Source organism: Meriones unguiculatus, chromosome 10 (genome assembly GCF_030254825.1).
Source record: "Meriones unguiculatus strain TT.TT164.6M chromosome 10, Bangor_MerUng_6.1, whole genome shotgun sequence".
Classification (NCBI taxonomy): domain Eukaryota; kingdom Metazoa; phylum Chordata; class Mammalia; order Rodentia; family Muridae; genus Meriones; species Meriones unguiculatus.
Window position 1 is genome coordinate 97,159,077 of NC_083358.1, and position 24,941 is coordinate 97,184,017.

At 44.5% G+C, this 24,941-nt stretch overlaps 2 protein-coding genes and 1 non-coding gene across 6 annotated transcripts in view; all 3 read right to left on the minus strand.

Annotated features, from left to right (window-relative positions):
• Sort1 (sortilin 1) overlaps positions 1-3,207 on the minus strand; it is a 75,443-nt gene extending 72,236 nt beyond the window's left edge. For all 4 annotated transcript variants that reach the window (XM_021631688.2, XM_021631686.2, XM_021631687.2 and 1 more), the window contains exon 1: positions 2,908-3,207. In XM_021631688.2, the coding sequence (XP_021487363.1) occupies positions 2,908-3,207 (300 nt within the window). The remainder of the gene's footprint in view (positions 1-2,907) is intronic.
• Positions 3,208-7,535: 4,328 nt separating this feature from the next.
• The window catches only part of Psma5 (proteasome 20S subunit alpha 5), a 28,190-nt gene continuing 10,784 nt past the window's right edge, over positions 7,536-24,941 (minus strand). Inside the window, exons 3-9 of the mRNA XM_021631717.1 lie at positions 24,422-24,548; positions 21,196-21,263; positions 19,940-20,047; positions 19,755-19,813; positions 18,528-18,630; positions 14,054-14,140; positions 7,536-7,771 (exon numbers count right to left, since the gene is read on the minus strand). Coding sequence (XP_021487392.1) covers positions 7,694-7,771; positions 14,054-14,140; positions 18,528-18,630; positions 19,755-19,813; positions 19,940-20,047; positions 21,196-21,263; positions 24,422-24,548 — 630 coding nt within the window. The 3' untranslated portion in view covers positions 7,536-7,693. The remainder of the gene's footprint in view (positions 7,772-14,053; positions 14,141-18,527; positions 18,631-19,754; positions 19,814-19,939; positions 20,048-21,195; positions 21,264-24,421; positions 24,549-24,941) is intronic.
• Positions 22,181-22,285, minus strand: LOC132646147 (U6 spliceosomal RNA). Its single transcript, XR_009584270.1, has one exon. It is a non-coding gene; the product is annotated as a U6 spliceosomal RNA (small nuclear RNA).

Below are 24,941 nucleotides of genomic sequence, written 5' to 3' on the forward strand. Positions count from 1 at the left end.
CATACACCATCAAAATAAATACAACACACTTAAAACAGACTTCAAACCAAGACTGAAAAGATTGTGAAAGGAAACCTGGGGAGAAGCAGGGAGGCTTGGGGGAAGAGGATTACCTACTTACTAGGTTTCATGAGTGGAGGAGCCCATGTCACAGCACAGGGCGCAGGTCTCCGAAAGCCACATTACAAAGGCACACACTTTATTTTGTAGATTTCTTAAGATTAAATGCTAGGGCAGAAAGTATGGCTGAGTAGGAGAGCAAGCACTTGCCTTGTATGAATAAGGCGTGGGGTTTAATCCCAAGCATCCCCCCCAAATGGTGATAAATTCTTATAAGCTATGGAAGCCAGTCTAGAGACCTGTTCAAACCTTTAGGGGTTGTGCATTGTCACGTCTGAATTAGCTTTGTAACTTGGCAGCCCCTCCCCCCAACCCATCTCCAGGCCTTTGGAAAGCGTTTACATACACTCAGGATAGGACAGGAAAAGAACACCAAGCTGTGAGAAATGAGAACTAAGAACATCTGGTTTTTTTTGGGGTGGGGTGGGGTGGGGGGGAGGCAGGGGATGGGTAGGTTGGATCCTTTCATATTATATAGAAAAAGAATTACTCCAAAGAACACCTTCCTACTGCAGCTGTCTGAAAACATACAGTGTCTCTGACAATAAAAAGGGGAATGAATAAGTTGTTCTGTGAGGCTGATGCTTTTGTTTCCCCCTGTTACAAAGGCTCCCCAAATACCAGACCTCTTCAGTACGGTGTTGCGTGATGAATTATGACATCTGAAAATGTAATCGAAAAAAACCACCACAGATTGCATCACAATTCCTGAGAGGAAACAGAGCCTTTGAAACTACCTCAGTGATTTCTAAGCTGAAGGCTAACAAAAGCTCCACTTTTTTTTTTTTTTTTCAAATTACAAAGAGGATGAGCTCTCTTTTAAGAAGGTATATGGAAGGGTAACAACTAGAGGGGGGGGGAAGACGGCCACTTTAAATAAAGACTGAAGGGGAGAAAAACTAACCAGCTGTAACCAGATAAAATGAGCTAGGGAAACCCCTTTGCATATGAATTTGAGAGGAGGAGGTTTCTGACTCTCTAAGCAGGTTTCTCTGCCTCTTTCTTTGGAACTGTTGCAGATTTAAAGATGGGTCATCCAGCAGGAGAAGACCCTGAAATATGGGGTGAGAATGTTGGGTCTAGCTAGAGAGAGAGGCTGCGGGCCTGGTATAATTCCCACGAAGTATCAGTGTCTTAAGTCCTTTCCACCACCCTAAGAGAGAGAAGTCTGCACAACTTTATTTTCTTCGTTAAATAGGAAGACTTTCCAGCACTCATTCTGCTCTCTGTGCCCAACCAGTCCTTCAACACCCCTTAGCCACCTTCACACAGCTTCCTGCTCGGGCTCATCAGCACTGTCTTCCCTGTGACCCCTGATTCACAAGTAACAAGTGCGGATCTCAAAAGAAAGCCCAAGAGGTCACTGAGATCTGGGAGAAACTGAGATGGAATGTAAACAGAAAAGGAACAGGTACAGAACACCCAGCCACCCACTTCCGCCTCCGTGAACAATTTCTCTCTGAAAAAAAAAAAAAAAAAAAAAAGGAAAAGAGATAACACAGAAAATACTTCGAACTGAAAACGCCTTTCCCATGCGTGGGTTGCAACAATTTTTAATTTTAGAAAAAAGAGAGGAGGAAGATGTCCTAGTTGCGCTGAAACCAAGGCTTTCCTAACAATTTCTCAATGCAGCAGCAATGGGTCAAGGTTCAGATACTTGAGCCCCAAAACAGAAGTACCACAATTTTGAAAGTCTTGACAAGAGCAGGCTTTAGGCAGAATATCTGCAGGACATTTTATCAGAAATCCAAAACTGGAGAGAGAGAGAGGTTCCTGTCAGGGTTCACCAGCAGGGTAGTTTTGAAGGAGTAAGACAGATCGCAGGATCTCAGCTGGCTGTAGGTCACACACAGAAGCCAATACCAGCGCTGGTGCAAAGACAGTCTCATCGCTAGGTCAACTTACAGGAAAACAAGGCACCCTGGAGCCTGTCTCCAGAATGGGTCTGGAGGAATTTAAAGAGCCGGAAGTGCGCCGAACGAGGGGGCCTGACTGCTTACAACCCAGACTCTAGTTCGGGACAGTTGGCAACTCTGCGAAGCCATTAGGTGAAACTTGTGGGTAATTCGGGTCTGTCCCGCAACTGCTCCTAATCTAGGTCCTAGAGGCCCTGTTCTGGTTCTTTGGGTTCTGCACACAGGATTTCGGTTCGGGAAGGCTCTCAAGGTCGTTTTGGGTCAGGTCAGAGGGTTTTTGTTTGTTTGTTTTTTCTTAGGAGCAGGCAAGATGTCATTTCATGGCTAGGTCTCAACGTCATCTTCGTTGCCACGCGTGTCCCCCCTAACTACGGAATGAAATGAAATGCCGCGACCTAACACCCGCCGTGGGATTTCTGGAAGCCAGCCTCACCAGCCTGGAAGTACCGACCCAGGCGGGGCACACCTCTCTCCCGGGCAGCCCAACTTCTCCTGCAAATCACTCCAGGGGTAATTACGCCGCCAGCTTCCTGGTAGGTAAAGCGTTGGTGGACCCGAGGTTCTACATTCGGGGTGGGGGCCGAGGGGGAGACGGGGACGAGCTGGAGATTCTGACAACTCCAGCAGAAGCAGAATGCAGCGGAGTCTCGGATTGCCTCGGCTGTGACGACACACAGCCCCGCGGGCCGCAGCCACCCCGGCCCGCGCCGCCCCCGCGCCCCCCGCGCCCCCCGCGCCCCGCAGCCGGCCTCGTAGAGCGGGGCGGCCACCGGGATCCGCGGGCCGGGGGGGGGGGCGAACCCCCCCCACCGAGGTGGGGTGGGGGATGGGGGTCGGGGGCGTCCGCCCCCCCCACCCCCCGTGCGCTCACCTGGTGCGTGTTGTTGGCCAGCTTGGCCACGAAGTCCGGGAGGCGGCCGCAGCCTTGGTCCTCGGCCGGCGCGCCGCGTCGCCAACGGCCGGAGCGGGGGACGGGGGGCCCCGGCGCGGCGGCGCGCAGTCCCCAGCTCACCCCGACCGGCCCGGCCCAGCGCAGCAGGGGAGGCGCGGGCGGCGGCGGCGCGTCCAGCCTGTCCTGGCCGACGGCGGCCGGCGGCAGCAGCTGCAGGAGCAGGAGGAGGCCGAGGGGCCAGCGCGAGAGGCCGTCCGCAGCTCCCCGGGGCCGCTCCATCGCCGCCGAATGCAGACGCCGCTGACACCTGCCACCCAGCGCGCCCGCCCACCCCCGCCGGCGCTGCGCCACACCCCCGAGCCCGGCCCGGCGCTGCTTGGATACGCGCAGCCGGGCCTCTCCGCCCCCATAGGCTGGCCGCCTGTCTTTCTTCCCCGGCCCACTCCTCATTGGCTCGCGTCGCCTCCGGCCTTCGGGGGTCCTGGATTCGGATGCCAAGATGCGGGACTGATTGGCTGGAACGTGGCAGGGACGGCTGAGGTCATTCCCCACCGCCGTCCGGCGTCTGCGGGCTGGGCTCCTAGAGTTGGCTTAGGGGGCAACCCTCCCCTCCCCCCCTTTCTTGGCGCCTCCCGAGACCCTCGGGTTAGGCTCGGGTCACGTTTCCTTCTCCTCCTCCCAGCCCCCCCAACCCCCACGCTTCTAATAATTCCTTCGGTGGAAACTGTACCTGGTAAAGTCCGGGAATCCCTGAACTACTCTCAGCTGGAAAGGGGGGCTCCGACAGAAACTGGTGCGTCAGGATTTTTAACCCCGGGCTCGCTGGCTCGCCTATTGTCTGCTGAAGGAGCCAAGAAGGTGAATGCGAAAATCCTATGGAGGCGGATGAACATCATTACACCCGTGACTCATGCAAGCCGCAAAAGTCTTTCCAACACGCTTGGCCTCAGTCACCTTCCTCGTCTGCAGAGAGGTAGTCCAGAGGCGGAATTACTTACTGGCTTCCCCGGACTTGGAAATGTAGGCAGTTTTGCCACCAAGTATAGGTATATGGGAAGAGAATTGCCAAAAGTCTACTTTATAGGTGATAAACTCATAGTGCCTTCAGTCACCCGGAATCCTTCACCCTGCACTGAGAGCGAGCATCGCACCAGCTCCTTCTCCGAGTATGATGCCCCTCCTAAATTATCACCCCACCTCCAGTAAATAAACCCTCCACTGTTGCCTACACCGCCAAAGCTGCGCACACAACTTTCAAAACATGAAGTGCTGGTAAAACCAGTTCTAAATCCTTAACCTCACTCCGCCTCTTCCCGATGTTTCAAGTTGTTCAGTAGGAACTCACGAAGCCAGATAAAAAGATACAAAGTATGCAAAATGCTACAGCAGAATGAAAACAACTGGAGTTACTTTTAGCTTTAAAGTAGCAGTAAACAGAAGTGAGCGTTTGGTTCAGCAGCGGTACGCCTGAACCCAGGATGTACATCGAAGTACTGTGTGCATTTGCAAACAAAACTATTTAAATTTTACGGTCCTTTCCTCTCCCAAAACCACAGTACGAAGTGAGATATGAAGCTTTTGGATGCTGAGCAGAATGGCAAATCAAGAGATAAGTTGTAAAAGACAACAAAAAGTCCTCCAGTTTCAACCACTGAACAAAATGAAAACTGATTTTCCAGAAATACAGACGCCACATTATTTTTAATTCGTGCCAACTATGAATTAGATCACAAGGCAGTCAGCTCCAGTAGCATGTGACCAGTTACGGAGGGGAAAAAGAGGGGCTACAAAGGAATATTTCTTTGTTTGGGTGACAGAGATGAATGCTCTATTGTCTTACTATATGGAAACAAGAAAGCTAACTCAACAGTGCCACCTGCTGTAGAAACCACCAGCTACATCTTTTAGCTATTTGGTGCAACTGTTTTTGTTGTTTGTAGTTTTTGTTTTTGTCGCTTTGCTGAAGTCTTTTTCTGTAATCCAGGGTGACTTCAAATCCTTGATTCTCCTTCACCAGACTCCCAAGTTCTGGGGCTACAGGCATGTACTACCACCTCTGGCTCAACCTTCACTTAAAAAACAAAAAAGCTTTTAAAAAAACATTTATAATTTTATGTATATGAGTGCTCTGTCTGCATGTATGCCTGCATGACAGAATAGGGTATCAGATCACATTACAGATGGTTGAGGCATCATGTGGTTGTTGGGAATTGAACTCAGGACCTCTGGAAGAGCAGCCAGTGCTCTAACCTCTGAGCCATCTCTCCAGCCCCTTTTAGTTAGACACTTAACAGTATACTGGATTTTTTTCAAACTGTTGACAGGGGAACTTACTTGTCATCAGTTACTATTATTATTTTTAGAACAAGGGGGATTAAACCCAGGGCCTGAATCACACTGGGCAAGTGCTCTACTTCTAAGGGAGAAAAGTGAAATACTACACATGAAATTTTACTTTACCCCCAGAAGTATGTAAATTTCGCAAACGGGTAAAGTTACTAAAACCTATACTTGCCCCAAATTTCTCTGTAGCAAAAATACTAACAAGGCAATTATCACAAAGCCATACCTTTTTTTTTTAGTTAAGCTCCTATCTTGGACACCAGCAACCTTAACATTCTAAAGATTAAACACTTCTCTGAACAGTGCACGCTGAATTACAGCAGGTATGGATGGCGTTTACTGTCTTCTCAGCTACCAGCTGTAAGCTGGGAGGGTGCACTGACTTTTTCCTTAGTTCTTTTTCCTCTATTTATGAATGACACATCTCACCTCCTCAAAGCAATATAGTCTTTTCCACTTCTGCATTAATCTAGTGTTAAAAAGCAATACTAGAGCTGGCGAGATGGCTCAGCAGTTAAGAGCTCTTGCTGCTCTTGCAGACGACCCCAGGTTTAGACTCCAGTACACACGAGGCAGCTCATAACCACCTGGAACTCCAGTTCCGGGGATCCAGTGGCCTCTTCTGACCCTGTCAGGCTCCTTACATATATTTAGCTGCATGTGAGCACACACACCCCACAAAAATGAAAGGGACTATTGCCCGTTTTTCCAACTAGAATTTCTGTAGGTTGTATGGAGACCACAGATAGCACTTTCACAGCTAGCTCCCCAGTGCATTACTTAACATATAGGAGACAGCGTCTCCCCCCAAATCCTTAAATGACTAAGTTTATACAGATTTTTAATGGTGTCTTTGACAGCGTAGGACAACAGTAGCCAGAAGCTAAATGAATCTCACATAATAATTTTTAACAGCATTAACATCACTAGAAATCTTTGGGATGTTGATAATAAACTCAAGCTCTCTAATTTCATTTTGTGTGTATATATATAGCACAAAGCTTCCTTCCTTCCTGTGCTGAACTGTTTTCAAATGCATACCTGCACAAGCTACTTTCACTACACCATGAATTTTGCATGAATCCAGCTACTCAAGTACTATTTAACATCAGAATGCAACTTACTAATGAAACAGGACACAAAGCCCAGCAAATAATTCCTAAGCTATCAAAAAACCGAAATTGGCTCTTTATCCTCCAGTAAGGACTAGGCAGGCTTTAGACAGTGTGAAGACATCCCAAACTGCCGTGAGACTTGCCTGTTACTCAGGACCTGGTGATCTGAAACCTTGAAAATGTAAGATCAAGTCCCACCAGGTTTTTGTTGTTAATTTAAAACTATTTTTAAAATGTGTATGGATATTTTGTCCACATGTCTGTAAACCATGTGTGTGCCTGGTAGCCAAGGAGGCCAGAGAGGGTGTAGTGTCCATGGAACTGCAGTTATGGATGGTTGTGAGCTGCCACGAGGATGCTAAAAACCAAACCTGGGTCCTTTCTCCAGGACCCCAACAGTTTAGTACCTGTATCCATTGACATAGACGTAGGTTCTTCATCTGTTAATAGTGTTCCTGGGGTCACTTCTGACGCTCAAATGGAATGACTGCTACACCATATGCAAACTGCTCCAGTAGAGGAAGTCCACAGTGCAGTCCAAGGTCTAACAGAAACTACTCAATTTTACAGCCTTCCTCCTCATACAGCTTAAGTCTGTAACTCACTGACTGAGGTCAAGGCCAAGGCCATTACTTTTGTCTTACAGCCCTTAACTTCATAAAAGGGTACTCTTCTCAGACTGTCTAACAAGACACAAAGAGGGATAGCCTTAGGGTGTAGTTATTCTAACTCAATGTTTTGGGGCGGACGCCCACAACAGTCTTTCAATGGTTAATGAGCATCAGAAGCGTATGTTTCCTTAAGAGATACTCAGAGGCTGGGTGGTAGCCGACATGCCTTTACACTCAGAGGCAGAGCTCTGAGTTCAAGGGCAGCCTGGTATACAGAGGTAGTTTCAGGACAGCCAGGGCTACACAGAGAAACCCTGTCTCATAAAATGAAAGACCAAGCTGGACCTGCAGTCGTATTAACATCTACTAACCACTGGGAGGAGCTGGGCTAGTCCGAACTCACCTTCAGCGGGACCAGAGTGGACTATGCTGCAGGGAAGCCCAACAGTTTTAGAACAGACCTGCTCACAGGACGGGCCTACTCAGTCCTTTTGCTGCCAACATAAGCATTTAAATTATAAGGGCACAGACCATTAAATACTTTAAAAGTTTTTATTTCAGAATTGCTGTTATGTACAGACATCATAAAAAAACACACATATACCAGATATTTTCCATGACATAGAGCCGGAAATGAAGTTGAAGGGCAATTAGGAGAACTGAAATTGTCCACAGACGTCTGAGGATGGCTCCTCCTTAAATGTCCTTGATCACCTCCTCCAGTTCCTCCTTTGTGAACATGTGGAAATTCTGACCAGGCTGCACCGTGGCTAGCTGCAGAGACACAGAAGGGGTTAAGAAGCTGGGCTGGGCTCCGTGCTGGTTGCCCTAGCTTGGTCAGAAGTGTTGCTGAGGCAGCTGTTCACTAGGAACTAAGGGATCTGCTGTCCTGGGATATCCCTTACAGGCAGCAGATCCCGAAAATAACTATGACTCCAAAATAAAAATTCTTATTGACCAATTTTTCTATTTTGAGGCTAATCCACCATGTAGCAGTTAGTCAAACTGACATCACTATTAATTCTTAAGTTACTTCAGTAAGCATCACAAAAGCAGCAGCGAAGTACCCGGGGCCAGTACATTTGATTGCAGCTATTCCATTAAGAATATACATATTACACTTAATAGAAAACAAATAATTAATTTTATAAATGATTTAATGTTACATATTTTAAAGATGATATATAACATATTAGGAATATATATATTTAATTTTGTCCTTTTAAAAAAAAGATTTATTATTTATACAACATTCTGCCTGCACACCAGATCTTACTATAGATGAGCCACCATGTGGTTGCTGGGAATTGAACTCAGGACCTTTGGAAGAACAGCTAGTGTTCTTAACCCCTGAGATGTGTCCAGCCTCTAATTTTGTCCTTTTTTAAAGACTTATTTCTGTATCTGAGTGCTCTGTTTGCATGCATGCCTGCACACCAAAAGAGGACATCAGACAGATCCCAGCATAGATGGTTGTGAGCTGACATGTGAGTGTTGGGAATTGAACTCAGAACCTCTGCAAGAACAGCCAGTGCTCTTAACCACTGAGCCATCTCTCCAGTTCATAGGTGAATATTTAAAGTAGGGTCCAGCACACAACATGGTTCAGGAACTGAAGATACCTGTCACCAAGCCTGATGGCCTGAGTGTGGACCCAGATCCCAAGTGGAAGGACAGAACTGACTCTTTAAGGTTTTTCTCTGGCCTCCATAAATGTACCATGGTGTATCTGCCTGCCCTTACATACACCATACATGGAAAATAAATGTATACACACACACATATTTGAACATAGTAATTGAACTGAGGGTCCTACCACTGAAGCGTATTCCTATCCTCAAAGAAATATATTTAAAGCATATTTATAAACTTCCAAAATGAACTTGTGGGACATTACTTGGCCACCTGTGTTTATCTTCTCACCTGTAATATGGGAACACTACCCACAGAGGAGTTGTGAGGATTACATGTTAATTCATGCAAAACGCTTAGGATATTAATAAGAAACGAACAACTGTTAGCTATCACTGTTATTTTTTCTACAGCTTTCTGTGGCAACCTAACAAGAAAAAGTGGTTACTTTGTCTAAGGGGGGTGCAGAGAATCCAGTAGTACTAGCAGTGGGAAATCTGAGTATCGGAAATAACTAGCAGCTGGCATGGCAGTTCAGGTCCACACCTCCTCAAGAGTGAACTGACACCACCATCTCTGCACAGTACAAAACCCCACGTTTGGGGGAAACCCTGACAAATGCATGTCAATTTGCCTCAATGGTTTTGGTGCTTATTCAATTTTTTGTCTGTTTGTTTTTGATACAGGGTTTGCTTTTGTAGACCTGGCTAGCCTTGAACTCACAGTGATTGCATGCCTATTTAATTTTTATTTAAAAGATTTTTAGAATTTATGTTAATGTGTGTGGGCCTGTATGACTTTATGTGCACCGTATGTGTTTAGGAGCCTGTGGAGGTCAGAAGAGGGTGTCAGATGGCCTGAAACCAGAGTTGCAAGCAGTTGAAAGCTGTCATATTGGGTTCTGGGAACCCAGCCTACGTCCTCTGTAAGACCGTAAGTGCTCTAACTGCTGAGCCATCTTTTCAGGCCCCTGTGCTTGCTTTAAATGTCATTTTTTTTTTCATTTTGTCTTATTTAATGTTAAAATTATACACAAGGGTATTCTGTACACGTGAACATGTGTGCTCATGTATGAAGGCATGTGTACATGGAGGCCAGAGGACAACCTTGGCTGTTGCTCCTTGGGTGCTGTCTGCTTTGTTTTTATCCAGATGTAGACTCTACTGACTGGGAACTCACCAAGTAGGCTGTCTGTCTGTGAGCCTCAGGGAGCTACCTACCTCTGCTTCCTAAACACTGGGATTACAAGCACATACCATCATGCCTGGCATTTTTACATGGACTCTGAAGATCAAACTCAGATCCTTATAAGCATTTTACTGACTAAGCTATCTCCCAGCCCCACTCTACAGCATTTAAAAATAGGATTTGAAAGTTAGCAGACAAAATTAGCACAATCTATTTCTACAATTACTATTCTTTTTAAGCAAGTAATCCACTTAAAAACATCTAACAATTTAGTCTGGGAAACATCTAACAATCTGGCCTGGGAAAAGATCTTTTGGGAGAATCCACTAGACAGGCTTTGGGAGGAAATGCTACTAATAGATTCTCTCCAAAAGATCTATCTCATTACATAATGTCTGAAGAATCTCAAATATATTTTACAAATATATATAAACAATGTACTCTAGCCCACACAGCCTATGGGTTCTATTATTAGGGTACTATACATAGCATTGCCACCTCTCTTAAAGTATACCTTTACTTGAGCAATGTCAGCGAGGACAGAGATGCAGTATCAATAAATGGAATCAAGACTACAGGATTGTTCTGTGAGCTCACTTGGCTCTTGATGCTAATCCTCCCAAAAGATTACAGGGGCTAAAAACAGAAACTGGGCAAAATGAATAAAATATCCTACAGAAGCAGAGGTAAATGAATACTAACAGGTTTGAGCCCTGTGCTGCCTTCAGGAAGTTACTCATCACCAGGGAAGTAAAAGTAACCCATATCATCCATATAATGATCTGCGTTTACATAACCAATGACTGCTTTCTATTTGTGATTTCACTTTACTTTTAGAAAACCTCCATGAGGAAGGCACACCGATGCTTTCTCTCCTTCATCAATAATCCATGCGTATACTGGTTACAGGTGCTAGAAAATAGGACCCCAGATAAAGTCCTGCTCTTCACTTACTAAGGATGCCAGATGCCAGATGACCTTAATGTTACTGTTAAAATAATAGTGCTAAGTGTTGGGAAAAGAGAAGCCCAAGGTTTCTGGGAGGAGCTTGGGGAAGGGGGTGGTAATGACATGACACAACTCAGAAGTTGTGTATTAACTGGACAGACAGTGAAGGCGGAGAATATGCAAATGCATATAACCATGAACATGACATTTGTATGACAGCGTAATTCTGTGAGGACAGGGAGAATGGAAGATGAGACAAAGAGGAATGCCGGCTCACGTCTCATGCAGAGAATATTACAGCAGTTTAAAGTCTAGAATCTGAGCTGTGCTAGGACACACTTATGAACGCAAACACTAGCTAGCTGAGTCAGGAGGACAGTGACTGAGACTAACCTCAACTACACAGAGAACTGCAGGACAGCCTGGCCCACCCAGTAAGATCCTATTACACACACACACACACACACACACACACACACACACCAAACCCCCATAAGAGAAAAAAAGAACTCAGGACTTAAATTAGACCTGGGAACAAATCTCAGCCATACACCAGTTGTTAAGTAGGCAAAGTTCTATGCTCTAGGGTGTGGAAGAACCACCAACAGTTATAAGGCAGTAGAAACTAATTTGGTGACAAGGGGCCGAAGTCGTCTAGGTTTCTGTGACTGACAAGTACATGGGTTGTTATCAACTAGGATTAGAAATATTAGCAGAGGAAGTGGTTTTTCGGGAAGGACGGTGGTTTATTTAGGACTGGCACACAGGAGGGACAGGGTTAGGTGGTCAAATGGTCGTTCTGGAGTTGGTCAGGAAACCGTGACAAAGAGTAATGGCAGTCAGAGGCTGTCTCAAGAAATAAACAGTAATGACTACAAAATAAGTAAGGAAACACAAGATACCAAATATAGCTTCTGTTTGGGAAAAAAAGACTTGGCAACACAAGCTAAAAAGTAGGCCACAAGGAATACCCCACATCAGTAAAACAAAAGAGAATCGACACAGGTGAACTTCAAAATGACGCTGAGTCGAAACAAAGACACAGAGGGACACACATTACACAGCCCTGCCTGTACGACTCTAGGTTGCAAAACAGACCTGCGGCTCTAAGAAGAGAGGCCAGTGGCGGGCAAACGACCACGGTAGGGCTGAAGGGAGCTTTGAAGACGAGATAAAAATATTCCTATCCTGACTATGGTGGCAGTTAAAATTATCAAAGTTCACTGAATCGCGTCCGTAAATGGGTTGATGTTACTGTGGATATATTATACATCAAAATCGATTTCTTTAGAAAGACAAGACATACATTAAGTGGAAGATATTTTTGTTATTTCTGGAAACAGGGTCTTAACAATAGTCCTGGCCCACCTGGAACTTGCTATGCACACTGCACTGGTCTAGAGTTTTGCATCATTCTTGTCTCTACCTCCTGTACTGGGATCACAGGTATATGCTACCATGCCCAGTTTATCTGTTTTGCTGCGATAGTCTTGCTACATATATTGCCCAGGTTAGCTGGGAACTCAAGCATCAGTCTCTCCCAGACTGAGAATTTAGGTGTGTGGTACCACTCTTTTCTTTTCTTTTTTTTCTTTCTTTCTGTAGCTCCCACATGGCTGAAATTATAATCACCATCAAAATCGGAAGAGCATTTGAAGCTGTAAGTCTCAGGCCTCCTCTCCAAAGGCTGAGAAGCCTGTAAGAGTGCTGCCACAATGAGGACAGTTACAGTTGTGGAGTTACTGTGCTCAGAGTCCAGACAAGGCGGACTGATGCTCTTTCTGAAACACTCCGGTGGAAGAACTAGGAAGAATATCTGTAGCGAAAGTTGAACCAAACAGGCCTCAGAGCCTTCACTGAGAAACCAAGAGCTACATCTGAATCTGCTCTGCCTAGACTCTCATCCAGGACCAGGGAACGCCAGAAAGGCTCTGATATCTCTCCCAGGGTCAAGATCATCGTTAGTTACCGTGACACATCTCGGGAACTGGCCAGAGGAGGAATTTTAAGTGTTTGTTAAGAAGGTGAAAACCGCCAAGCATCCCCAGCAGTAAAGACACAACTGATACAACCAGGTGCGCTTCAGGTTACGCTGAGCCGCAGACACAGACCACACATCACACAGCCTTGCCTGCACGACATTCTAGAATGCAATTTCCCTGCATTTCCCAACAAGGAACCACGCGAAAGCTCCTTTCCACTTCTGCTCAAAGACAAGCTGGTCCCCTATTTCTAGTACCCAACTCTGTCCTTTTGGGGCAGCCTATAATATCAACAAAATCCGAAGACTCCCATGCTTGTCTTTAACTAATTATTCTCCCATCAGGGATTAATCCTACCACTCAATCCAACAAATACCCTGACTGGTGAGCATTTGGTTTAATTATTGGCTTATGACTACAGCATCGGTTGTAATAGCCAGTGCTTTTGAAACTTTTCTGAAACAGAAATATCCATGTATATTATGTTTCTCAGGGTAACCTACATTCTAGCCAGAGCTAGTATCTAAGTATAGCTCAGTAATCATTTTCCTCATCCTTATCTTCCCTTTTTCCTATCTGTAGTACCTTTTATTTCCCCATTCTCTGTAATTTCATAGTTATTCATCCACTCAGCAAATAACCTAAGAATCCCTAGGCAAATATAAGACTTCTCACCTTGTTTATTTCAAAACCTACACATATACTCATCATTACCTCCTTTTCTCCTATCTACTGTTTAACATCCTAAACGAGAACATCCAGAATTTGACCCAGGCCTTTCCAATTTTTATTACTTGCCACCCCTCCATTCTACAAAAAGGGAAAAGGAAAAAAAAAAAATCTTCTTTGGTTTTTCCAGGGCCTCCTGCTATGCAGGCACTATGCTGTTAACGGCTATCCATGGCCCCAATTCCTTTGCATATGCCAAAAAAAAAAAAAAAAAAAAATACTGTTTTCCCTTTATTCTTAAATTCACTCCTTTCTGGCTCTAATCATCACCACTTCATTAACATCGATTATTACTCAAATGTTATCAATGATCTAAAAGCAGAGCAGGCAAAATACGATTTTTTTGTTTTTGTTTTTGAGGCAGGGTTTCTCTGTGTAGCCTTACTGTCCTGGAACTCACTCTGTTGACCAGGTTGGCCTCAAACTCACAGAGATCTGCCTGCCTGCCTCTGCCCCCTAGCGCTGGGATTAAAGGTTTGTGCCACTACACCTGGCAAAACATGGTTTTTTTGAGCTAGTCAGTCTTTAGCAATGGAAGTTGTAATGTCTGCAAAGTGAGCAAAGCAGGAAACACTACCTCTATGTTAGTCGCATTGAGCTTCTCCTCCATGACTTGCTTGAGGATGATGAGCGAAGACCTGATGGCTTCTTTCAGGGTCATAGACTAGAAACAGAGTGAGACAAGCATTAGTTCACAACCCCTTCCTCAATCCCCTTCCCCGCCTCTAAAACAACTCAGCCAAAATTAACACGCCTTACATCTTAATTTGTATAATACAGTACAGTATATGATGTAAATAATCAAGTACATGGCAAGTAGAATATAGTCTGACTTTGAGCTACTAACTTTCATATAGTAAATGATCTTTGAAAAAGGAAAAGGCTGTACATACCTAGTATATACTTGAATTCCTTCATTTAGAGGACACTATAACCTGGGTAACATTTTAATAACGCCCAACTGACCTAAAAAGGCAATCCAATGATTTTGAAAATCCACTTTTTATTTTATTTACCTGTCTTGGGGTTCGTGTGGCTGTGACAAAAACCATGACCAAAAGCAACTTTGGAAGGAAAGGGTTTATTTCATTTTAGAACTCTCAGGTCACTTCCTCTTTGAGGGAAGTCGAGGCAGAAACTGAAGCAGGAGCTGTGGAGGAGAGCTGCCTGCTGGCTTGCTCCTCTGGCTGGCTCAGTTTGCTTTCTTATATACCCCAGAGCAACCTGCACGGAGATGGCGCCACCTGCAGTGAGCCGGACCCTCACGCACTCATCATTAGTCAAGAAAATGGCCTACAGACTTGCCTACAGGCTGACTTGATGAGGGAGTCTCTCAATTCAAATTCCACTTCCAATACGGCTTTAACTTGTGTCAAGCTGACACACACACAACCAGCCAGGACACCAACTAACACCTAATTTCTTCCACTCAGCAAATAACCTAAGAAAGTGTTTGTTAAGAAGGTGAAAACCGCCAAGATTTTCAAGATCCACATTACAGGCAATGTAATGCAAGTGCATTTCACTGTGCTTTGTTTTGCTGCACTTAGCAAATACTGCAGGCCTGTAGCAACCCTGTGTTGAACAAACTTACTAGGAACATTTTTCTTACAGCATAAACTTATTTTTTGTCTGTGTTATTTCTGGTTAATTTTAACAATAGTTTGAACTTCATTATTATCCTATCTGTTTGGTAACTTTCTTCCCCCTCTCTTTTGTTGTATGTTCATGTATGTGCAGATACATGGTGGGTGGGGTTACATGTGCATGCATGTGGAGGTCAGAGGACATGCTTGGATGTTATTCCTCAGAGACCTTTAAAAATTTTGAAACCACTCTCTCACTGGCCTGGAATTCCCCAACCATGCTGGGCTGCCAAGCAGGTGAGCCCCAGCAAGTCACCTGTCTCTGCCTCCGAGCACTGGGTTACATGCCTTGCTACAATGCCTGGATGGCCCTCCCTTTTATAAGGATTTTTTTTTTTTTTTAAATGATGTGTGTCTCTGTGTGGGCATATACGCATGAGTGCAGGTGCCTGCAGAGGCCAAAAAGCAGTGTCTGACTCCCTGGGCTGGAGTTCTGGCGGCTGTGAGTCCCTGACGTGGTGCTGAGAACCACACTCCTATCCTCAATAACAGCAATGTGTTCTCTTAACCACTGAGGCATCTCTATACCTCTTCTGGCTTTCACTAATGTGGGTTCTGGGGATCATGCTGGTAAGAGAAGCACTTTACTAAGACGAGTCTCCGAAATACAGCACGTCACCTGTGATTACTGCTGCAATTGCTCTGGAGTGCCACAGCCGCAACAGAAGATGCTAACCGTGACAAATGCAGCAGGTACTCTGACTGCTCTACTGCCCCTCTCTTCTGAGGGTTCTCTACATCCCAAGACACAATACGATTGAAATGAGGTCAATTAGTAACTGTAATGACCTCCAAGGATACCACTAAAATGCAGAGTTACATGTCTCTCACTTTATATCAAAAACTAAAAAATGATAAAGCTCAGTCTAGTTTATCAAGATTTGAGTTAGGCTGAAAGTTAGGTCTCTTGTGCCAAACAGTTAAGCAAGCTGTGAAGGAAAAAAGAAAGCCCTTAAAAATAAACATTTTATGTGTGTGTGTAGGCCATGGAAGCCAGAAAAGAGTATCAGATCCCTTGGAGCTGGTTACTGGCATTTGTGAGCCACCAAATGTAGGTCCCAGGCTCTGAACTCAGGTCTTTGATAGAACTGCTGAGCCATCTCTCTAGGCCCAGCAGGAAAACCTCTGATGGAAACGAACGGTAAAGAAGTACAACAGTCTGGCGTGGCAGTGCTCACCCAGGGTGCAGGCGCATGAACGTCTCCAGTACCTGAGGCCAGCCTGGACTACACAGGAAGTCCCGGGCCAGCGGTAACGGTCACACAGGAAAGCCCTGTCTCAAATTAAAAAGAGCCCTGTGGTGGCACATGCCTTTAACCCCAGCACTTGAGAGCCAGAGGCAGGTGGATCTCTGAGTTCAAGGCTAGCCTGGTCTACAAAGTAAGAAAGGGGTCAGGGAGGAGCAGGAGAGAGAGGGGAAAAAAAAGAAAGAAAGAAATTAGGATGAGCTGGAGAGATGCCTCAGTGGTTAAGAGCATTACAGCTCTTGCAAAGACCTGGGTTCATTTTCCAGCACGCACACGGTGGCTTACAACCATGTACAACTCTAGTTCTACGGGATGTGACACCCTCTTCTGGCCTCATGGGCATTGTATGTTCATGATACACATACATGCAGGTAAAACACTGATACAAAAAAAATAAAAATCTTAAAAAAAAAAAAAAAGGCAAAACAGCTCTCTAAAGTGCTGATATGGAGGAAGTTTTAGTGATTCTGAACAGATCAAACCAGTTACATTATTTAAACCAAAGCATAATCCATAACAAAGCCCTAACCGTCTCAACTCAACAAAAGCTGAAAGGCAGGAAGCTGCAGAAGAAAAACTGGAAGCCAGCAAAGGTTGGCTCCTGTGGCTCAAGACAGGGACAGAGCACGCAGCCTCATACATGCTGTGCAAACGTTCTCCAGGGAGTTATAGTGTACCCTCTTTTCCCTTTTTATACTACGTGAGTTTAGCTGATAAAGCACAAAAATAGCCTGAGCACCCATCACATTCTGGAAAATTCTGTGGGCAGATGCTATCAAACACTGTAATACGCTACAGCCAAATCTTGCATGAAAGCAACAGTTAACTGGTGCCATCAACTTTCCATATCCCTTTAAGAAGTTGTCATAGCCACCCCAACCTCAGCAGCCACAAGGCCAAGAAGTTCCACAGCAAAAGAATTACAATTTGCTAAAGGCACAGATGATTATCATCATTTTTAGTAATAAAAAAAAAACTGTAATTACTATGACAATCTTTCAAAGATGATGCTTCTACACACTGGTGGTTTGAATGAGCAATGATCCCCACAGGCCTTGATATCGGAGTACTTGGTCCACAGCTGGCGGCACTATTTGGGGAGCTTTAGTAGGTGCAGCCTTGCTGGGGCAAGTGCTCACTGCGGGCAAGCTTTGTGTGCTTAGAGCCTCATCCTATTTCCAGTTTGCTCTCTCTGCTCTGTGCTTGCATTGAGGACATGAGCGCTCAACTTCCTGCTCCTGCAGCTATGCCTGCTACTTGCTGCTATGCCTCCCCATCACGATGGCCTCTTATCCCTCTGAAACCATAAGAAATAAATTCTTGCCTTGGTCACAATGTTCTATCACAGCAACAGAGAAATAACATAATAGTATTAGTAGATTACAGTATAATGTAAACATAACTTTTGTACAGACTTATATATGCCAAACCCAAAATACCTCTTAAGCATGCCGTGTTGGATGTTGATGTGAACAGATATCCCTATGTGAACCACCTGGGCATGGCGGCCTTCAATCATATTATCTTCCCATTCCAGAAAGTATCAATTGCTCACTTGCCTCAATATCCACACAAGGCATTATCAACTGCTAAGCAAAACTGTGAGGCTGGAGGGCAAACACTGTGCCATAATCATATAACGGCACATTATTCAGCAAAAAAAAAAACAAACAAAAAAAACTATCAGTACAACATGGTATCTGGGCCTGGCGGTGTATGCCTTTAATCCCAGCACTAGGGGGCCAGAGGTAAAGGGATCTCGGCAAGTTTGAGGCCAGTCTGGTCTACTTAGCAAGTCCCAGGACATCTTCGACTACACAGAGAAACCAGTCTCAAAAACTAAAAAAGAGCATGTTAGCGTGGAAAGCCCTGGCTGATTCCAGCATGAACTCACAACAACCAAAACGACAAACTGTAGTAATTTCATTTATGAAAGTACAGAACAAACGACTCTATACTGGTAAATACAGTTGCAAATGAGAAGGATCAGTAAGTAGACCATTTTGGCAGAGAAACAGTGTTCCATGTCTGTTTTTAGGTTGTGACTCCAAGGTGGCACACAACTGTCAAAACTTAAATAAAACCCTTCAGGTCTACAATTTGAGTTACAGAGAAGTTAAAAACCAACTTTAAAAATTATGGTACAAGTTGTGATTACCTTGTGGTAAACTTCTTGCAAGGAGCTCTGGGCACCCTCTGACGCAGAGCCAATTGCTCGAGCATCACACTGTACAAAGGTTCCAGATGGGTCCATGTGGAACCTGAAAAGGACAATAATGCTTAAGAGGGCATCTTACGCCACAAATGCCTCACTGAAAGAAGTCTAAGCATTTTACCGTGCAGCCAGAACATGCCACTGGAATACTGAAGCATAAAGACTTTGTTTTGAAAAAAGTTCTTTTAAAAGGTCCTTACTGAGGACATATACATCTGCTACGCATGGGAATGTTACAATAAACCCATTTTGTGTGCTAACCAAAAAATCCTTATTTAATATGCAAATTCAAATATTAAAATCATAGTAAAAAAAGAAAACGTTAAGAAACTCAGTAACTTCCTTGGGGTACAGGATGAGAAGGACAGAGTGAGCATGCATAACCATGGCACTTACGTATGCCTAAGACATCAACAGGAGAATGACCACGGTATTTATGTACACCTGTGTCACTCTTATCTTTCAGACAGTAATGTGACAATGAGGATCAGACAATAATAGCAATAAGTCAACTTCTAATTCTTCTGAGAAGTAGCACTGGTTGTACAGAGGTTTTTTTCCATGGATCCCAAATTCTGGTACAAACAGCACAGAAACACTAGCTCAGAGCCATATTTTTCCCCTAATTATTTTTTTCCTTTTATTTTTTATCCTATCTATCTATCTATCTATCTATCTATCTATCTACCTACCTACCTACCTACCTACCTACTTTTTATTTGTTTATTAGTTGGTCAGTTGGTTTTTTTGAGACAAGATTTCTCTGTGTAGCCCTGGCTGTCCTGGAACTTGCTCTGTAAATCAGACTGGCCCCAAACTCATGTAGATCTGCCTGCCACTACCTCCCAAGTGCTGGAATTAAAGGCGTGAGCTGCCACTACCTGGCTGTTTCTTTCCTTTTAAAAAAAATTAAACAGAGCGGCTCAGACTGGTCTGGAAGTCACTGCAGCAGAGTACGAGGAGCATAAGGCCTACTCCGCCACATTGGTTTGATGTTGTAGCAAGATGGAACCTAGGGCTTCGTGTATACTAGGCAAGCACCCTACCAAATGAGCTACATCTCTAATCCTTCCCAGCTCTTCAGTAAACTTCTGAGTTGATCTGCACTACTAGACCTCATTTCAAATCACCACTATCCCACCCCCATCGCAGGAGGGTAATGGTACTTACAGTTGGGGTCCTTTCTCATCAACTCCTCCAAACAACAATGCCACTCCAAAGGGACGAGACTAGAATGAAAAGGAATTAATTTAGAAGAGGCTACCACTAATGAGTCCATGCAGACATGTGAGGACAAATGTCCCCAGTCCTACAGAAGAGCAAGCGGCTCAGCACAAGCATCAGGACTAACTCACCATGGCACCTGGGTCTGCATCCTCCTCTCCAAACTGCAAAGCCAGATTGGACACAGCCTGAGTCACACTCTCCACCGTCATTGTCTCATTATAGGTGAACCAGTGGTTCTAGAAAAAGGGCAAAAAATGGTACTGCTTCCTGGTAAGAAGGAAACTCACACCGACCACCTGTCTACCAAGCAAAACCACAGGATCACAATACCTCTTCCGAGACAGGGTCTCGCTATCTACCACAGACCTAGAACTTGCGATCCTCCCACCTCAGGCTGCCAAGAGCTAGCCTAGACAGATCACCTGCCCAGATCACCACGTTCTTAACTGACAGCAGCCACTGAGTGCTTGGGACTGTATCACAAGAGGAACAGCTGAGCGCCAGATGCTATGGCACACGCCTGGGATCCCTGCACTCAGCAAGATGGTGGGTTCAAGGCCAGTCTGTGCAGTTCACAGAAAGACTGTCTCAAGAGAGAGCAGGGAAAATGAAGGGGTGAAGAGGACAGAGAGATAATACACATATGTGGCCCTGGGCACAAGGATAAGTTCTGGAAATAAGGACTTACGAGGCTGCTATCCTTGCAAATTAGGATTAACACCTAAGAGCAAAGCAGCAAGTTGATCTTTTCACAAAGTCAGTGCTGGTAACCAAGTGTCAGTTTTGTTTGTTTGTTTTTTAAGTGTCAGTCTTTTTAAATACTCATCTTACCCAGTTAGTTTGTTAAATTATTCTTATAGAAGTATGGAGGACAAATTTGAAAGTAAGCCATTAATTTTTTCCTACTAGCCTACTGTAGCCAAAACACAGATGCATAAGGATTTGTTTGTGGGTTCTCGTTGTTTTATTAAAGAAAATCGCCATTCCTAGCCAGTACCTGTCACTTGGTGCAAACCACTGCTAACCATATGAGAACAATTTTATCCCCGACAGAAAAGGCAGCTGCCTTTCACTATGACCGCATCCCACCACGATGCTCCCACAGAACGTCCAGCAGGGGATACAGTGCATGCTCTATGTAAGGTAAGCCTGGAAGAAGCAAGAGACTGTAGACTCTACTGACCAGAGCCTGCTTTAAGATGCAATGGCTGGAGAGCTAGATCCTAAGTCCTGAGGGCTTTAGCAGAGGAATGGACCCACAATACTTCCAAGAGCCATGTCTAATATCAGCACAGACACATGCAATGTAACCTGGGTGGCTCTGTCATCACTAAACAAGGAGCACATGCATCACAGTAAAAAGCAGAGAAGATGCTGATTTTACCTGTGTCTCCACTCTGGCTTTATCAATTAAAGTTTTAGCATCAGCAATTAGCCCACTCATGGCACAACCTGCAATGTAAAAGCAACAGTGACCAATTGGCCAAAAACATCTAGAACTTTTCACCCACTGAGTAAATACTGCAAACCTGGCCTGGAACTATAACAACAATCTCATAGCAACAAACCCAACAGAATAAATGGCAAATGGTGACCACTGAATTTAGGTATAATGATGAAACGAACAGAAAACCATCCATGGTGACAGTGAAGTCAGTCAAACACGAATTTCCACATATTACAACCTAAAAATCTCTCCAGTAAATTTTACAGCACGATGCACCTGACGTTTTTATCGTCAGTTTGTCTGTGCGTGTGGTATGTGCAGTGTGTGGGAGCTTGTGTACAGGTCCCAGTATATATGCAATTCCTGTTGACTCAGTTCTCTTTTTCACCTTTTACATGAGTTCCACGGATGGAACCGTGGTCAGCAGGATTATTTGGCAAGTGCCTTTACTCACTGGGCCACCTCGCTGGCCTCATCATGCACTTCTGAGCTAAGCAAACAATACAACCAAACCTGAGAGGAAACTACCTTACTATGGACTGCACAGGAGACCTCAGAATCACACCAAATGCCTTTTCAGCCACCAACACAACAATTAGTTATTTTAGAGAGAAAGTTTGCTGATGGCTCAGTGTGCCAAGGTTATGGCTACGTACTGCTATAATTGCTACTTATATGCTATAATTCAAATCTCAGCCTCAGCCTGGGTTTCTCTCCAAAGTTTCAGACCTATAAAATCTAATGACATCTCCTTGGATACCACTGTCTCAAACAACTTCCCTTCTGGAAACCCTCTTCTTCCTTGGCCTTCACAACCAATCAGATCCCAAGTTCTCTTTTGGCCACTGCCCTGGTTGAAGAATTTCCTCATTTGACTAATGGCTAAATATTTTTGAGCTATTAGAAAATTCTTATTACCTTTTTCTAAGTACAACACTTAATGAATTTGTATGTCATCCTTACACAGGGGCCATATTAATTTTCCTTCTATCATTCAAATTTTAGAATGTATGTTGCCAAAAATCATTAAAAAAAAAAAAATATTTTTTTGCAGCCTTCACTTTGTAGACCAGGCAGACCTTGAACTAGCAGAGGCCCACCAGCCTCTGCATCCCAGAGTGCTGGGATTATAGGCATGCACCATGGTGCCCGGCTTAAAACAATGTTTTAACTGTTGATTCCCTGCCTCCATCCTCAGCCCCCATCAACCTACCTTCGAAAACTGTCATGAGAATGAAATTGCAGTGTCCCACTGTTTAGATCCCCTTCTAGCAATGCAAAAATAAGGTCCATGCCCTTTAGCAGGATTAAGGGAAAAAGACTTTCTACTCTCTGACCCCCAGACTTGCCACACAATGTGCAGCTCCCAGTCACACCGAATTATTTATGCCGCTTCCATTTTATACACACAGCTTTGCTACTGTGCATGTTCCTCCACTGAGCTACATCTACTTCCAGCCCTATTTTTATTTTTTATTCTCTAACATAGTCTTCCCTAAGTTGCCCAGGCTGGCCTTGAACTCATTTTGTAACCCTGACTGACTGCAGTGTTACTGCTCAGCCTCCCAATGGCTGAAATTACAGGCCTGAGCTGCCAGGCTTGGCAAGATCAACCATGCTGGTTAATCTTCACTTTCAACAGGAGTTAGACTCACAGGGGAGATTGAGGCAATGTTTCCTGGTACGTCTGAGGCGCTCCAAAAGACTACATCAGGAAGACCCACTTACAATGTGGGAGGCAGGGCCACAGCCATGGGCGGAATGGGGAGGGGAGCCAGGAGCCACCGCCAGCACTTTCTCTACCCCGGCCTACATGGTGTGCGTGTAGATGTTCACTAATGCGCTCGCCGTGATGGCGGCGGACCCTGTAAAACTGCGGGGCCGAAAGAAAGGTGCCTGTGGTTCAAGCTGCCAGACACACGGTCACAGTGCAGAAAAAGTAACTAATACTCATGACCACTGAATCCATGTTCCTCCTTCACTCCTTATTGAGCGCACACTGTGCAAGACCACAAATAAGACCATCAGTTACTGGAAGACAAGTACCATGTCTCCTTCCTGTGTATACCCATGGAGCCTGGAATAATGTTTCCTGTCTGTTGAACGAAGTGACAGTGGCCTACCTCCACAGACCATTACCTGAGATACAGCAGACATACATTCCAACTGTAAGATCTATTTCTCTGGCTGTGAAAGAGAATACTAAGCCTCCAGTTACCATGGCATTTAGTTCTTATGGCCCTTAAGCAATTAATTACTTTGCAAATGTTATACTAATAGGTTGAGTAGGTAAGGCAAGCAATTTGGACAGTCAACTGCAACACAAAGCTGTCAATGTAAAAGTCTACATCTTTTAATGCTATATTGTCAAGAGCCAAAGCAAGAAAATTATACTAAAGGCCAGAGAAAGAAGGGTAGCAAGGGCCAGGAGGAAAAGAGTTAAGTCTAACATACAGGAATAGGGTTGATCTGGTCAAAATTGCTATGATTCCTCCAACACTCTGAACCTTACAAACTCCAAACATTGAGAATTACTCTTTTTTAGTGGATATCACAACTTTCCACACTATATCAGTTCCAGCTAACTCACTACCACACATCAATGAAGACACAACAATCACAAGAACTAGCCTTAAGATCCAATCATTGTGTATTTCAAAACCACATTTGTCAAAGGTTGGGTTCTAGTTCAGAGGTAGAATGCTTGCCTACCATGTGAGAGTATCTGGGTTCATTTCCAAGCACTACAAAAAGGAAAAGAAAACAAATTTGAAAATGAAAAGAATTTCTGGGGGCTGGAGAGATGGCTCAGAAGTTAAGGGCACTGACTGTTCTTCCCAAGGTCTTAAGTTCAATTCCCAGCAACCACATGGTGGCTCACAACCATCTATAATGAGATCCGGTACCCTCTTCTGGTGTGCAGGTGTACATGCTGGCACAATAATATATACATAATAAATAAGTAAGTCTTAAAAAAGAAAAGAATTTCTGGTAGTAGGCTAAGCATAACTAAGTCCTGAGACTGCTCTCTACTGCATAAATTTATGTACACTGGCCTCCTGCCTTGACAATAAAGAGAAGCCACTTACTGTGTGAACCTCCTTTGGATCACAGATTGATTAACCCACACCAGATCCTATAATAGCTTCCACTTATTACTTACCTATATGAGCATCAATCTCTACAATTTTCTCAATGCTGCTAGGCTCCATTAGTGGGGAGGTAATTCGCTTCTCCACAGCTAGACACACACCTTCTGATGTCTGGATGCCAATGGCTGTAGAACCAAGCTAAAGCAAAACAAACAGACAAACAAAAACCATACCACAGTTATGTACAGCTCAAAGAAATCTCCGCACACCTCCACATACATAAGCTCAGTTATCCATTCCTAGAATACAGGAGGAGCAGAGAGCACCTAGTAAACACTACACTGTTCCCTTGAGTAGCAAAGGCGTTCCAGAATCTTGTACTTAGGAAGAGGAAGTCTGGGGCCTGAGCAAACAGGAAGCTGCATGGCAGAGCGCGTACCTTGAATGAGCAACACTCAAAAATGGGGTAGGATATCCAATCATACCTGAACACATCTGAAAAATGATCTACGTTGGCATTAATACTAGAAGGAAGAATTCTAAAGTTTCTAATCATTGTTTGTTAGTTACTTTTTCTAGAATTGGTGGCTT